The sequence below is a fragment of the Cavia porcellus genome, unplaced genomic scaffold (assembly GCF_034190915.1).
Source record: "Cavia porcellus strain 051 isolate PalLab524CR breed Dunkin Hartley unplaced genomic scaffold, mCavPor4.1 scaffold_49, whole genome shotgun sequence".
NCBI lineage: Eukaryota > Metazoa > Chordata > Mammalia > Rodentia > Caviidae > Cavia > Cavia porcellus.
The window spans coordinates 1551871-1567057 of NW_026947532.1; the positions used below are offsets into that span (position 1 = coordinate 1551871).

The window sequence follows — 15187 nt, forward strand, 5'->3', positions numbered from 1 at the left end:
GCACCGTGGCCTGGTGGACACCATCCCTGTGTATACATGCGTGTGGGGACAAACACACTCACCTCCTTTGGAGATCGCCCCCCCTGGAGTGGAACTGCTAACTGCCCAGCGCTTTCCCCAAGGGCCACAGCACTGCCTCCCTGCCCCCTGCGTCCATGGCTCCGGGGGCTCTGTGTCCTCTCTGGTGCCCGTCACTGGCAGTCCTTTTCACTTCAGCAGTGGTGGGGACCCGGCAGAGCCCTGCTGTGGTTCTAGTTTTGGTTTTCCTGATGACCAGTGATGCTGATTTTCCCACCTACTCACTGTGCAGTTTCCCTCACAAATTCTCTAAGACTTCTGGCTATCTCTAAGAGTCAGCATTGGTTTCTTTTTCATTGAATTTTAGGAATTCTTTTGCAGAAGGTGGACCGAGTGCTTGGTCACGTAGGGCTTGGTTACCCTCCCCCTGCTGTCTTCATGTGTCCTGGTTTGTAATTTCATTTATAATTTCATGATGCCTGGTTTATCAATATTTCCTCTCATGTTGCCCTAAAATTCTATCTACAAAATCCTGTTTTACTTAAAAATCTTTGCTGAAGTCAAAAAGGACTTTTCTCTTGCATTTTCTTCCAAGAGCTCTACACTTTCAGAGTCTATGTTTGGACCTCTGGTTCACCTCAAATTAACTATGCATATGGAGTGAGGTAGGGGTTCACTTTTCCCAAAGCTCCATCCAAGCATTCCAGGATAACTGCTCAAAAACTTTCTTTTTCCCACTACACTACTAGGATACCTTGGATAAAATCCAACTGGCCACACATGAGTCCACTTTGGAGCCCTCCACAGTGTCCTGTTCCACCAATCCACTTCTATCAATCCTTGTGTGAATACCACTGTTCTGCTTTAGTTTATAACAGCCGTGAGATCAGGTGGTGTAAGTCCCCCAGCCATATTCTATTCAAGACTGCTTACACTATTTTAAGGCCCCTTGCATTTTCACATAATCTTTAGATAATCATTTTATCAATTTCTCAAAAACACAAAGGTAGGGGCTGGGGATTTAGCTCAGTGGCATAAGCACCTGCCTTGTAAGCAGGCGGTCATGAGTTCGATCCCCAGTACCAATAAAAATGAAAAAAAGACAAACACACACACACACACACACACACACACACACACACACACACACACAAAGTGTGCTGAGCTCAGGGCAGGAAGTGTATTTTTGATTTGCAGAGAATGGACTTCTAATGTCCCCTCCAATCCATGAACATAGTATACCTCACACTTATTTAGGTCCCGAGTCTCTCTAGGTAATATTTTGCAGTTTTATCCTGAAGGTTTTAGGAACTGCTGGCCCTTTTCACAGTGTTTTCCCCTCCTTCCTCCTTTGCTCTTCCTCTGGAACACAAAACATTTTAGACTACTTGATCCTGATTGGTAGGCATGTGACTCCATCCTGATTCTTATTTGTTTGTGCTATGGTATATGAAGGCTGAGCTCAGGCCCTTCCCACTGAGCTACATCCCGAGCCCTTTTTTTATTTTGAGACAGGGTTTTGCTGACTAAATTGAGCAGGCTGGTTCTGAATTTGTGATCCTCCTGCCTCAGCCTCCCTGAAAGCTGGGATTAGAGGTGTGTATCGCCATGCCCCACAGAGGCTTTTTTTGTTTTCTCTGGTTTGCTTTTATTATTTGGAGTGTGTAACTCTCACAGAGCCATCGTCAGGCTGAATGACTCCTTCTGCCATCTGTGGATCTCCACTGAGCCGATCTCATGACTGCTCATTTCAGAAAGCATGCGTTTCACCCTTAGAATTTCCTCAAATGATTTTTAAATAATGTGTATTTATCTGCTATGTCTCCCCATCTGTTCATCTGTCCTATTTTCTTCCAAGTCCTTGGCCATATTTATAAATCTGCTGTGATGGTTAATTTTCTGTGTCAACCAGCTGGGCCAAGGGATGTCCAGATAACTGGCAAACACTATTCGGGGGTGGGGGGCTGCAAGTGTTTCTGAAGTGGAATGCAGACAGGGCTGAGGGAGCCCGTGCTCCCCGGAGTGGGTGGGTCGTGTTCAGCCCACCGGAAGTGGCAGGGAGAGGGCAGATGTTTTCTGTCCCTCTCTCCAGAGCTAGGACGGTCATTTTCTCCTGCCTGAGACACTAGAACTCCTTGTTCTTGGGTCACTGTGTTCCAGGACATCCACCAGCACCCTGACCCTATTCTGCCAGACCTCAGGTCTCTGGCCTTGGACTGGATGGCAGTGACAGCCCAGCCCCCGGGTTCTCAGGCCCGAGGACTCAGGCTGACACTGACTTGCCTGAGGCTTCCATAGCCTGGAACTCCCGGGCTTCCCCAGAACATAAGCTGGTTCCTGAACAGATTCTTCTTCCCTGTCTATGCGTGGTCTACTGAACCTGTCTCCCTGGAGAACCCTGACCACGCCCGCTGCTAACTGCCACATCTGGGTCATTTTAAGGACAGCATCAGAGGACTGTTTCTTCCTAAACGTGGTTCATTTGCTCCTGTTTCTCTGCAAGTTAGATGGTTTTTTAAAAATTGGTCACTGGAGCTGAAATGGCTGCTGTAATATCTCGATGGAAACCTCTGCTGGGCGGGTGAGCTGAATAGGCAGCCAAGGGCAGGGGGGATCTCATGTGCAGACTGGGGCTCCTGCACCCCAGCTTCTCCACCCTAAGCTTCAAGCAGTTCCCCCCAATCTGAGTTTGGACCAAAGGCTTGGTCCCCAGCTGGTGGTGTAAAGGTCACATGGTGGGGTCCAGGGGAATGAAGCTGGATTCCTGGGAGACCCCTCTGAAAGGGATTTCAGGGTCCTAGCCCTTTCTCCTCTACTCCTTTCCTAGTTGTCTTAAGGAAGCCAGCTGGCCATATGCTCCTGCCTCAACAACCTGTGCCACCATGGCCACAAAGGACCAGGGACCATGGACTGAACCTCGGACACCACAAGCTGACATAAATCTTTCCTGGTTTTAAATGGACTGACTCAAGTATTCTGATGCAGTAACGGGAAACTGGCTAACACGCCCATGAAACCTGTGCTTTCTACACAGTGGAGCAGGACCTGTTCACAGGAAAGACCACGGAAGCCAGCATCCCATCTACACATGAGCATCCCTCCCTGAGAGACTCGCTCTGGTTTTGCCCAGCATGAACAACTCTCCAGTGCCTCCAAACATTTTTCTAAGTGATTCTCAAGTTTTGTCATCTCTTACCGCAGAGGAGTCAGCCTGGCCTCGCTACTGTGTTGCTACCACGGGTCTGACCTTAGGTACTATCTCTCTAGTGCCTGAACAGGTCCATTCTGCCAAGGTAAACTGAGGCACAGAGAGATACAGTCACCACAGTGCCGAAGCCTCCTTCCTCCCGCAGGGAGTCCCATGTGAACAGATCCACAGGTAGAGGGCACTGATACACTCATCCCACAGGCCTGAGGCTCAGGCACCTGGCCCTCATCTTCCCTGGCCTGGAGCTCAGAGTGTGGGTGCTGGCTGCTAGGAGCACCGTACAGCAGATTCTACCTGAGGCCGCAGGTGCCACTCCTCCAGCTGCAGTGCCACTGCCCACACCTGCAGGGAGCCGGCAGGCACTTCCTCTTCCTGACTATGACATCCCTTGTTTGCCACCTCTCTGACTCTCCCCACGAGCCAGGCGAACACGCAGTCACCGTCTCTGCTGTGGCCACCTCTGCCCAGAACGCTCCCCTGACCGCTGTTTAATCCAGGCCAGTGAAGGCAGAGAGCCTCTCCCTGTTACCACAAGTCATAAAACCACATCATAGTGCATTGCAAATTACAGGACGGGGGAAAGGAACAGCCAAAAAGTGCTTTTAAAATTTAAAAAACTGTGGAAGCAAAATGAAACGTATTCATTAAAAAGAACAAACATTCACAGGATAAACTCAGCAATTAAAAAACAAGGCTGAAGGACCTGACTGAACCCATCTATGTTTATTCTAAGGCAAATCCTGCCCCAGCATCCTACTGGGTCCTCGGGCACAATGATGTCCAAGGTCCTGCACCCTCACGGCTCGGATGGGAAGCTGGTCGGTCAGCAGATGCCAGGTCCTCTGTCCACACAGCTCTCAGGGGACGGACACGGCCAGCAGCAATGCTGCTTCATGGTGTTTGCCAGAGTGCAGTGAGGGGCTCTGGCTCCTCAGTGCCTTCCCGATGGTCAGCACTGGTGGGGTCACTCGCTGAGACCCTGCTTCTCCCCGTGAAGGCGTCACCTCCTAGCAGGAGGCTCCTAACAGGGATGTCGCCCTTCACAATGTCTGGCCAACCTGGGATGATGAAAACAAGCTACATCATGATCATCTGGGCTCCCCCGTGCAGGAGGACGTTGGCCTCCCTTTTCTCATGAGACACAGCTTAACAAGAGCCCAGCTGAGAGCGGAAGCCCACACGGCCCTGTGTGAGATCCCACACAGCACCTGGGATCCCCATCCACCCTGCCCCAGCCCTGCCCCAAGCAGGCCAAGTGCCAACAGGCCTCTGGATACCCCCAGGACCTTTTCAAAGCTCTCTGCTTGGCCTTCCGGTGTTCTGACCACACTCGATCCTCTCCAAATCCATCCTTCAAGGTACACAAATGTCCCCACCACTAGACACCAGCGTGGAGGGTCTCTGTCACCTCCAGCACTTGATGCTCACACTCGTGGCTGGCAAGCAGAGGCAGCTGGGTGAACCAGGCTCTCAGCCCTAACGGCTTCCAGCTCAGCAACTCTGCATGGGCAACTTAAGCCTCAGTTTCCCCAGCTGCAAAGGAGAATGAGATTTGCAAGGATCTACTGTCCCTGAGGGACCAGCACAGACTTGGCACGTGGTCAGTTAGCAGTGGCCATGGCCCCCCAACCTGGAGGTAGACGCAGTCCATGGGATGGTATTACCACAGGGCCTGCCCAAAGAAGCAACACTGAGCAGGGCGTGGGAACGCACACCTGTAATCCCAGGACTTGGGAGGCTGAAGCAGGAGGGTCGCCACGAGATCGAGGCCAGCCTGGGCTACACAGTGAGTACAAGCTAGCCTGGCCTAGGGCCAGAGAGACTCTATACCAAAAGGCAAGGGGAAAAAAAAGAAAAAGAAGCAACACTAAAAGTGATTTTTGGAGACCAAGAAGACCAGTGAGTTGGGAGCCCTGCAGGCGGTGGCCTCACTGACTGAGGCTAAAGCCCAAGAAGGCTCTCTCTCCTCACCATCATCTTCGAGCTTCGTCCTCTCCAGACTCTGGCCAAAGCAGCGCCCCAGCCCCTACCAGCCATCCTGAGGGGCAGCTGCTCGGACAGGCCATGCTCCTGCCCAGAAAAACCAAGCCAGCAACAGGGGGCAACCTCTGCCTCTGGCTGGGTGCACGCCCGGGTGTTTATGGGGGACATAAAACATCGCCACTGTCAGGCTGGGACGCATTGCGGTGCTGTGCCCTGCCTCCTGCACTGGTTACCAGGCAACCGGAGCAGACACTTCCTGGCCTTGGACCACACCAGGCTGTGCTCATCTCATGGGCTGCCAGACTGGGGGTAGGGGAAGGCCATGTGGCTGCATATGGGACAGACAGACAGACAGACAGACATCCCTGTCCCCAGCAGTGCTGGCCACAGACTGCGAGTGGGAGCCACTGTCCCCACAGGTGGGGGCAGGCCGGGGGGGGGGGGTCACAGCTCAACACCCCGTGTTGTAAAACCAAGCTGGGCCAGGCCTGCCTGGGAGTGGACTCCCCAGGGTGCCGGCTCTGAGCGGACGCTCTCTTCTAGAAATTACTGTGGCTACTGAAGAACCTCCCCCACCTAAAATCCCACAGGACCAAAGGGGAACCACACTGGGCCAGGTCACAAGGGCTCAGGGCCCACGATGGCCCCTAGTTTCACTTCCTCCTGCGCCACCTGAAGCCTGTCCTGTGGCCCCCAGCAGCCACTGCCCTCTCTGAGCCTTGCTTTGTGCAGGGCTATAAGGGCTGCGGGCAGGGAGTGGCCCGGGCCTGGTGTGGGGTATGTGGCAGTGCACAGCACAGGCAGCCACCTCACAGGCCCCGAAGCACAGGGACTGTGACTTCTCCCACACTGCATCCCCCAGCACCTCATCCTCCTCACACAGGCCAGGCCTGGGTCAAGTGACCCCTCTGTGTCCTCTCGGCTCTCAGGGGCCACCCATCTGGGCAGCCAGGAACCAAGGCAGGAAGTCAATAGGAACTTGGAGACAGAGGTCATCCTGAGGTCCAGGGAAGGCTCCCTTCCAGCAGCCTTCCAGGGTTAGGGAAGCTGCTCGGACGAGAGGACAGGTCATCTGGGTTTTGCGGAATGAATAGGAGTTCAGCAGTCCATACAGAAACTGTGTGCAGGATGAGGCACAGGTCCTTGGCTCAGCCGTGTCCCTGGTGTCCCCAAGTCAGGTCTGTACTGCATGCAGAGAAGGCAGTGTGGAAAAGGCTGGGTCTCCAGAGAACAGGACCCAGTGACCGATTTTGCAGGGTCCGGTGCATACAGAATGGGACCCTCTCCTTTTGGTCACAGCCCTGCTGGTCACTACCCCCGCTGGAAGACAGCAGATGACCATGCATGCAGACAGCATAAAATGGAAAGGGGTTTGATGTGGAAAGCACCTGTTTCCTAGGCAGCACAGAGCCGGGCACAATGGGCCTGCCACTCAGGACAGGGCCAGGACATAGGCTTTCGAGGCCACAGAGGCCCTGACTCACAGGGCAGCCCAGGCCCGCCATGGTCGGGCGGCATCCCCAGGCTGACAGGCTGTCCTGGGGACAGAGGGCCACGCAGCTGCCACCTGGCCAGAGGGAGCCGGGAGCACTGGACAGCTTGCTTCCTGTACAGTGTGGAAGGAGAAGAACGCAGGCTGTGCTCACTGGTGGGCTGCAGGCCCGGACCCCAGCCCAGAAGAGTCAAGCGGAGCTACACTCGATGCTGGCAGTGTGGACCCCACATGGCCAGTCCTCCCAAGAGTAGGCAGAACTCACAACGCTGCGGGCCAAGGGAACATGCAAGTCTGCGGTCCCCGCGCACCATCCCTCAGGGTCTGTCACCACTGGAAGCAGCAGCTCCTCAGGGTGGACATGCCCCAAACATGGCCTTTCTCTCCCTGTCCTGCAGACCAGGGCCACCAGAGGGAAACTGAACCCAAGAGAGCTCCAGAGGTGGCCAAGCACAAACCTGCTCTCAACGCAGTGGCAAAGCCCAGGACTGGCTCTCACCTTGGACCCCTGCACATAAGACCCCACAGCAGCACCTCCCCTCCCAAGCTCCTTAAAGAAACGGTCTCAACCATACTGCAGGACCCCAGGCTCTCTGCAGAAGCTACAGGTGAACTGTAGTCCCCAAAGTGCCACAGTCATATCAGTGTGACCCTGAAAACCACTTCAGCCCCAGGGACCGTGAAGCCAGGCAGGCGTCCACGTGACTACCTAGGCCTGCAACCTCAAAGGCCCTGAGCACAGATGGAGAAACTGAGACCCTCAGGGGACTGAGGCAAGAGACAGGCAATGAACGAGGCAAAGCGGGGCTCCACCTGGGATCCCAGTGAACCAGCCACAGTAGAACCAAGAAGCAGCTGACCTTGTCCACACGGTGGCCATTGCTCGGAGCCATGGCCCAGGGACTAGGCCACCCTTGTGCTGGAGGAAAACTTGTCAGTCAAAGATGTCTAGCACATCTGGGTCACTGCAGACAGAGCCCAGATGTGTCTGGAGCCACCATCTCCTCAAAGCTGCCCAGTGGATCAGAGGCCACTATGGGCATCGAGGCCCACATGGCCACCTGCTGTGACACTGTCCCTGCTCTCCAGCACAACCCTGCCAGCTCCAGCTGACGCTCTCCTGAGAAGCTGGCCCTGTTTTGCTCCTGCGTGACCAGCCCACGCGTGTTCGCGAGCCCTCTGTGCATGGCTCATCTCAGTCTGAAGGCTCTGACCCCAGTGAAAATAAAACTGAGAGCCGGGTGAACGGGGACAATACCCTGCATGAGGGGGTCACAGCTCCCACGAGGGCTCCACTCACCCCAGGACATTCTGAACCCGAGACCCAACTGCCCAGCTCCTGCCCAGTGAGTGGAGAGGGGCCGTGGAGAACTCAGCCGCCCGCCAGGCAGGGAGCCCAGGGCACAGGCAAGAGTATTAAAGAGCTCAGCTTTAAAGCACGCGCTTCCCCACCGAGCAGCCGCAGGGCAGCATTTTGGGTCCATCAGGTCAAATAAAATACGTTCTTACAACTGATGTCTCCTGTGTCTTTTAACTTTTCCACACTGGCGACCAGAAAGCCCCAGGCACACACGTAGCTGCCTTTGATTTCTGCTGCATGGCCTAGCACAGATATGCACAGCATAGGACGCAGGCAGGTTCCCCCGCGCCACTACCCCACGCCAACCTCCACCTCCCCATGGTCCCCTGGGGTGGGTGCTGGCCTCACACGACCCACAGGAGGAAACTGAGGCACAGCGAAGCAGAACTTGTGCAAGACGGTGAGAGCAGGAGACATAGGGCTGAGGCTCACACCATCTGGAGGGCATCCTGGGTGGAGACGCCCCTGGCTCTGGGGGTGACAGGCACCCACATTCACCTTCACCCCACCAACCCGGGGAGCCTGGGCTCCCCTTCACTAACATCCCCAGGCCCAACACATGGTGCCTAGCAACACCAGGTGACAACAGATGAATTAGTGATCGAATGAGTGACAGTGCTCACAGGCCCACTTCCACACAGGACAGCCTCCGGCCAGGCGCCCTCCCGGGGAGACACAGCCTCTCGGGACCATGCCTGGCATCAGGAAGGCTGTGGGCCTGGGGTCCAGGCAGCTGGGAGGGTCCAGTGGACGCGCTAGGTGACTGTCGCTGCAGGTCATTTCACCGGCTTCTGCCTGGAACACTCAGAGCCTCGTTCCCTCCCGGGCAGAGCGCAGGTAAGTAGCGGCAGGGCTGTTTATGTAACAGCTAAATATCTGGTCCGCAGGGACCGGATGCTAGGAAACCTTGCTCTTCAGTGAAAGGAAAAGGAGAAAAGCATGAAAAATTTATTGAACTTGAGCCGCTGGGACCAAGCCGCAAGTTAAAGATCCAAATTCATTTCCCTTCCCCATAAGTGATGATTTTTGTCTGTGGCAACTACAGGCGTCAGGACTGCCTGGACTGTTTTCCTCGTTCTTCTATTTTCCTTCCTGGGGAGACGGTGCTGGGGACTGAACCCGAGGATTCTTGCTATCACGGAGCTACATCCCCAGCACTCCCTCCTCTGTAGTTTTTTATTTAAAACAGGTGTCGCCACTGCCACTGAGTTGTTAAGTTGCCCAGGCTGGGTTTGAACTTAAAAATCCTCCTGCTTCAGCCTCCGGGAGAACTAGAATTACCGTCAAGTGCCACACGCCCAGCTGCGGCTAACTCTTAACAGCACAAAGTAACACTGCCAGGTGAAGTCAGTGCTTCCTGTGTGGAGGTCCCGTCTTGTTTTACAGCAGGAGAACTGTCACCCCCAGGCAGAGCAGAGAAAGGGGAGACAGGGAGCAGGGCTGGGGCCTGACCCCAACCCCATGCATAGGATCTGATGGGTCCCTCCACCCTGATGGGGACCCAGCCACCCTGGTGATGGTCTGGGAGTGTGCCACGTTGGCACTGGGAGGCCCCACTGAGATGGTATCTCCACAGCCCCCAGCCCCACCCACAGCACCCCATCCTGTGGCCCTCAGGCCATGCCACTGACTCAGCTCGGACGCTGAGCAGAAGCTACACAGTTCAGAGCTCCGGGCTCCGGAGGCACCACTCTGCGAGCTGCAGAGAACTGAGCTCAAATGGTAGCTCTGCCACTTACTAGCTGTGTGACCCGGGCCAAAGCATCCCCATCCCTGGCTATTTAACTGTGAAGGAAGGACAGGTGACCGCAGGGACAGGCATCCAGGAGAGATGAATTACCAGCAGCGACAGCATGGCTCCCCTAGCTGTGGCCCTGCTGCAGTGTTTGGGACCTCATCAAGGTGATCCCAACACGGCCAGGGGCTGACATGGGTGCACAGCTTGATGGGTTGCTGGTAGTGGTGGCTGGGGTGGGGCGCATGAGGCTTCCCAGGCCTGGCCATCTAAATGTGGTGGAGGAGAGGGATAGAAAGGGAGGAAAGGGGTCCTGACCCTGAGCTCCACCAGCAATGCGGATGCAGAAGGCAGGGGTGCAGCCTCCAGGACCACCCTGCTCTAAGCCACTAGCCTGGGTCACCATCCCTCCCACTTCCTCCCCAGGCCCCCGCCTTCTCTGAGCCTGCATCCCAGGTGCCCCTGTGTGTTGGGGTGCACCCTTTCTAGAACCACCTAGGGTACTCCCGGTGTGCGAGCTTGGCTGTGGTCACAGTGGCACCTGGGCAGGGACTCTTAGATGCCAGCTTTGAGGGCTTGTTCCCCGGCGGACATGCTGTCTCATCACAGATGCCCCAGGGCTCCAGGTACCGATACCTCCACAGTGCACCCCAGGCCTAGGAACCCAGCTCCCGAGGACCAGCTGGGCTGAGGAATCCCAAACAGAGGCCTGGGCTGGGCCACAGCTGCAGGCGTACACTGAACCATGCAGGGCTTAGTGCTTCTGGTCCTGCATTCATGGTTTGCCTGGCCACATCCAGAGACCCCAAGTCCCTGCCAGGGCCTCAAACCCTATGTGTGCTCAGGAAACCCAGGCCATTCACAGCGTGCAGCTTCTCACACCACGTTGTCAGGGATAAAGGGAAGGAAGCAGTGAGGTGCTGCCAGCGGGCATGCGCCATCTTGCTCGGAACAAAGAAACTCGCCAGGAGGAGCCGGCGTGGCACTGGGCACGGAGCCAAGACCACCAGGGCCACCTGCACCTCTCAGCTTTGGTCGCTGCTCTGCAGAACAGGGTGCCGCCTCCCCCAGTCCACTGTCCCTGCTCAGGCAAGCAGCCACATCTCTTCCCTGGCAGAGGCCATGTGACACCACTCGGGTCACAGCCAGCCTCACGGAACCAGGCCAGGGGTTCTGTCCACCCCTGTAGGGAAATGGCCAGGCGAGGGCTGGGGGTAGTACAGCAAGGAAATCCTCCCAGGGAGCAGACAGAAGACCAGGTGGGCCACCACACCGCACCCTCACCCCCACCACAACCCCGATCCTCAGGGCCAAGCCCAGGAGGAGCTGTGGCTCTGTCAGCACCTGGGCAACTTCCACAAGCCAGTGGCACTGAGACTGGGGCTCTGGCTCCCCAAGGCCACTCCGGACCGGGGCCAAGACCCCACAGGAGATACCCCAAGTCCCAATGACCAGCCCAGCCTTGAATGGGGTGCTGTGTTTTCCCTGACGCGGGGACACCGGGTGCTTCCCCGCCATCTCCCCACTGCCATCCTCCCTGCCGTCCTCCCCACCGTCCTCCCCACCATCCTCCCCGTGCCTTACTCAGCCAGCTCCTCCAGGCTGCGGTACACATCGTCGTCATTCTCTGCCGTCTCCTCGGAGGGAAAAGGCCTGGGGAGAGAAGGGGACAATGAGGACACAGGTGTCCACAGGGGCTGGAGGGGCCTATCTGCCTCTACACTGGGCATCAGCTAGTTCCTCACGTCTGGTGGGGGCAACCGGGGTGCACACATACACCTGGCACCTTGTGAGCTCAGGCTGAACCCTCAAGAGGCCACTTCCTGGCTGAGCGGCCTTGGTGAGTCCCTAACCCTCTCTGAACTGGCTGGCCACATAGCCAGGCCATGCCAGCGAAGCTTGGCACAGCGTAGGGCCCATGAGGGTGCAGCGCAGCACTCATCTTGTCCCTATGGACTCAGAAGACAGATGGGTCCCAGAAACATCCAAAGAGACAAGGGGTCCAGGACTGGGAGGGCAGAAGCATTGTCCCTGGGTCACCACACGGCCGCTCCTCCGGGCACCACCCTTCTGGGGGGGTCCTGAAAGTGGGATGTGGACAGCTTGAGATGAAGGTGGCAATGCCAGTCACCCAGGAGGGGAGGACACAGGCAGGGAGGCTGGGGGCGCCCAGCACCATGATGCCTGCCAACACCACAGATCTACCTCCCTCTGTATATCTGGAGTAAGGTCCACACTCACTTTCTGTATGGGAACACACACTTGGGAAGGGTGCACATGTCAGCAAGGGACCTGCACGGAGAGGGAAGTGGCAGCCAGGACAGCACTACAGCCAGATGTCCCTCCTTCCCCTCCTGGGAAGGAATGTGCTTCCTAAACCCCAGGATCCTGAGCCCCCTCTTCCCACTTCTGGGGGACAGGGTGGCCTGGGTGAGCTATTTTAGAGTCGTATCTTTGTGGGACCCTCCTATGCATACGAAATGGATTGCTTCACACTTGGTAACCTGCCTTATGTCAACACAAGCCCAGCCACACAACCTAAGGGCAGAGGAGAGCAAGGGTTCCACCCACAGGTTCCGCCAGTAGCCTCCGCAGACAGTGGGGAGCCCAGCTTGGCTTCCTATCTCACTCAGGTCACACCACTCCAGGAGCCAAAGGCCAGGAGGGGTCACAGATCAAAGGCTTCACTCAAAAGCAGTAAGGACATGAAAGTCCTTTTTAATTAACTGAGCACCCAGCAGCCTCAGGCCACAAGTTCCTAGGAAACCTGCTCCTCAGGATCTGGGATCCAGGAAGTGAGCTGGAGCTTCCTCCTCCCAGGCCCACCTGCCCACCCTAGGTCTGGCTGACGTTTGCGCACACAGTGATTCAGCAGAGATTGCAGCCAGGTGCCAACAGCCTCCCAGGGAGGCTAAACAGAAAGGCCTGGTCCCACAGGGGTCTACGGCAGACCTGTGAGACCCTGGGCCTAGGTCTAGGGTTGCCACTGGCCCGTGTCCTCCACCTCGTGGCTCTGTGATGGCAGCCTGGACCCAAAGCAGCAGCATGGTCCTGCCCAGCAGGCTCCATCCCCTCTACCCCCCTTCCCCCCGCTTCTCCTGTCACCAGGACTGTGGCACCCAATAGAGGTGGTCTCAGGTCACTATGATGCCCTGGCCACCTGCATCAGCCTCTTGCTCACTCAGCTGCATTCTCAGCCAGGAAATCCCAGAGGCACTCATATCACCCGGCTACAGAGCAGAGCTCAAACTGACACAAATTTCCCCATGGGATGATAGGGTACAGCACTGTTACGGTTTATTTCTAGATGGCCTCCCAAGCCTCATGCAATCATGGAGGCAGCTAAGTCTAACATTTGTGATTGGTTTGTTGTCTAGCGCTGGGATTGGTGGTGTGAGTATTGCACCAACCCAGGGGCGGAGCTGGCATGCAATATAAGGGAAGGAAGGAGGCATGTTTTTCTCTCTTTTGCCCTTTTTCTCTTATCGCTTATAGCTGCCTTGAATGGCTGCCACTCAGCCACAGCACCCTGCCTCAGAAGGACCAAAACCTCCAAAAAACTGTAAGCTAAATAAACCTTGCCATCCATAATACCTGGGCATCAGGTATTTCATCTCAACAACACAGAACAAGTAACCTAGACAAGCACCGAGGAGCAGGGTCCTGTTCCTTCCGTTGCTTCTAATCGCTAAAGGGACCAAAACCCAAGCAAGTGACCACAGAGAGCACTGGAAAGCTGGGCCTGACCCTGCCAGGGCAGCTCCCCACGGTTCCTGTCCCACACCTGCCACTTCACTCAGGTTCAGCATCATCCTCAGCCCCCAGGCCAGGCAGGCCTACACGGTCCAAACTGCTTTGTTTCTATTTAAATGTACTTTTAGGCCAGGTATGCTGGCACACAACTGTAATCCCAGCACTCGAAAGGTTGAGGCAGGAGGATAGATGAGAGTTTGAGGCCAGGCTGGACTACAGAGTTCAAGGCCAGCTTGAACTGCATAGCAAGACCCTGTCTCAACATAGCAAAATCAACTCCCAGTGCCCAGTGAGGGCCTGCCAGCCTGTTCCCCATGAGCATTTCAGTACCTTGTGTCCTAGTGCACACAGAGTTGGTGCTCACAAAAGTAGGACATAATAGTACTTTTGAGCTTTTTCTTTTGAATGATTGTATAGCTTTGTCTTACTTCCTTTAACTATGTCTCTTTCAGCGCCTTGCTTTGGTCCCTGTGTCATCTTCACCTGCCCACCCCAGGGGACTTCAAGTTAGAAGCTGAAGTCCGAGGAATTGCACTGCCACCCATAAAATCTTATTCTGCCACCATTATTTGGGGCCTCAGAGCCCCTAGACAATGGAGCTGCAAATCCAATTACCTTCTGCCATAGCCAAACAAAGACAGACCACACAGCCAGGGTGGGGAGAGCAGGCAGGGAGCTAGCCTGAAGGGGTGGGGGCCTCTAAGATGGGGTAGGCAGGCTGCCCCAGCCCCTGCCCCCTTCGCACCGCACCCTCCCTCAGCCTCCCACAGCCACTCCATCTCCAGCCTTGCCAGTGCTTTGTGCTTGGCTCAGTCCCCTGCCCTGCTCCACACCTAAGTCCTAATGTCCTAATGTCCTCCAGCGTACAAGCAAACCCCACTTCACAAAGGAAGACCTGATTGCTCTCAAACCAGCTCCATCCCTACCTATCAGGGTAGAATGGGAAAGATGGGTGTGTGGGTGGATGGATGGATGGATGGATGGATAGATGGGTGGATGGATGGGTGGATGAACAGGTGGGTAGATGGATGGATGGATGGATGGATGGATGGATGGATGGATGGATGGATGTGTAAATGGATGGGTGAATGAGTAGATGGATGAGTCAGTGGCTGGGTAGATAAATGAGTGGAAGAGTAGATGAATGGGTGGGTGGGTAGGCAAATGGGTAGATGGATACATTGGTGGGTGGAGGGATGGACAGATGGATGAGTGGGTGGGTAGATGTATGGATGGGTGGGTGGGTGAATGGATGAGTGAACAGATGGATAGATGGATGGATAGATGGATGGATGGATGGATGGATGGAAGGATATTCAAGGAGACAGGCAGCTTTAACAATGGTTAGATTTCTGAGTGGCTGGAAATAGAAGCATGGATGGGTAGACAGACAAATAGATGGATGTGAGACATTCCCTCCTGCTCTACCCTCACCTAAAATTACAGCAAAGTGCAGCCTTGAACTGGAGAAGTCTTCAAAGTGAGTGTATGAGGAATCACATGGGAGGATCCAGTCTAGTTCCTCACCTCACTGAACACGTGGGACACATCTGTGCAGACAGCCTCTGAGCAGAACCCTGGGGCCAGGTCCTAGCTCCAGCTCACAGTCCAGGAGGGGCCGCAGCAAGCAGTGACTGT

The 15187-nt window shown here is 55.6% G+C and overlaps 1 protein-coding gene across 7 annotated transcripts in view; it reads right to left on the reverse strand.

Annotated features, from left to right (window-relative positions):
• The window catches only part of Vav2 (vav guanine nucleotide exchange factor 2), a 127471-nt gene that overhangs the window by 29133 nt on the left and 83151 nt on the right, over positions 1–15187 (reverse strand). For all 7 annotated transcript variants that reach the window (XR_002792034.2, XM_063244209.1, XM_063244207.1 and 4 more), the window contains exon 4: positions 11381–11449. Coding sequence is in view for 6 of the 7 variants with exons in the window: in XM_063244209.1 (XP_063100279.1) it covers positions 11381–11449 (69 nt within the window). In the remaining variant the exon portion in view is untranslated. The remainder of the gene's footprint in view (positions 1–11380; positions 11450–15187) is intronic.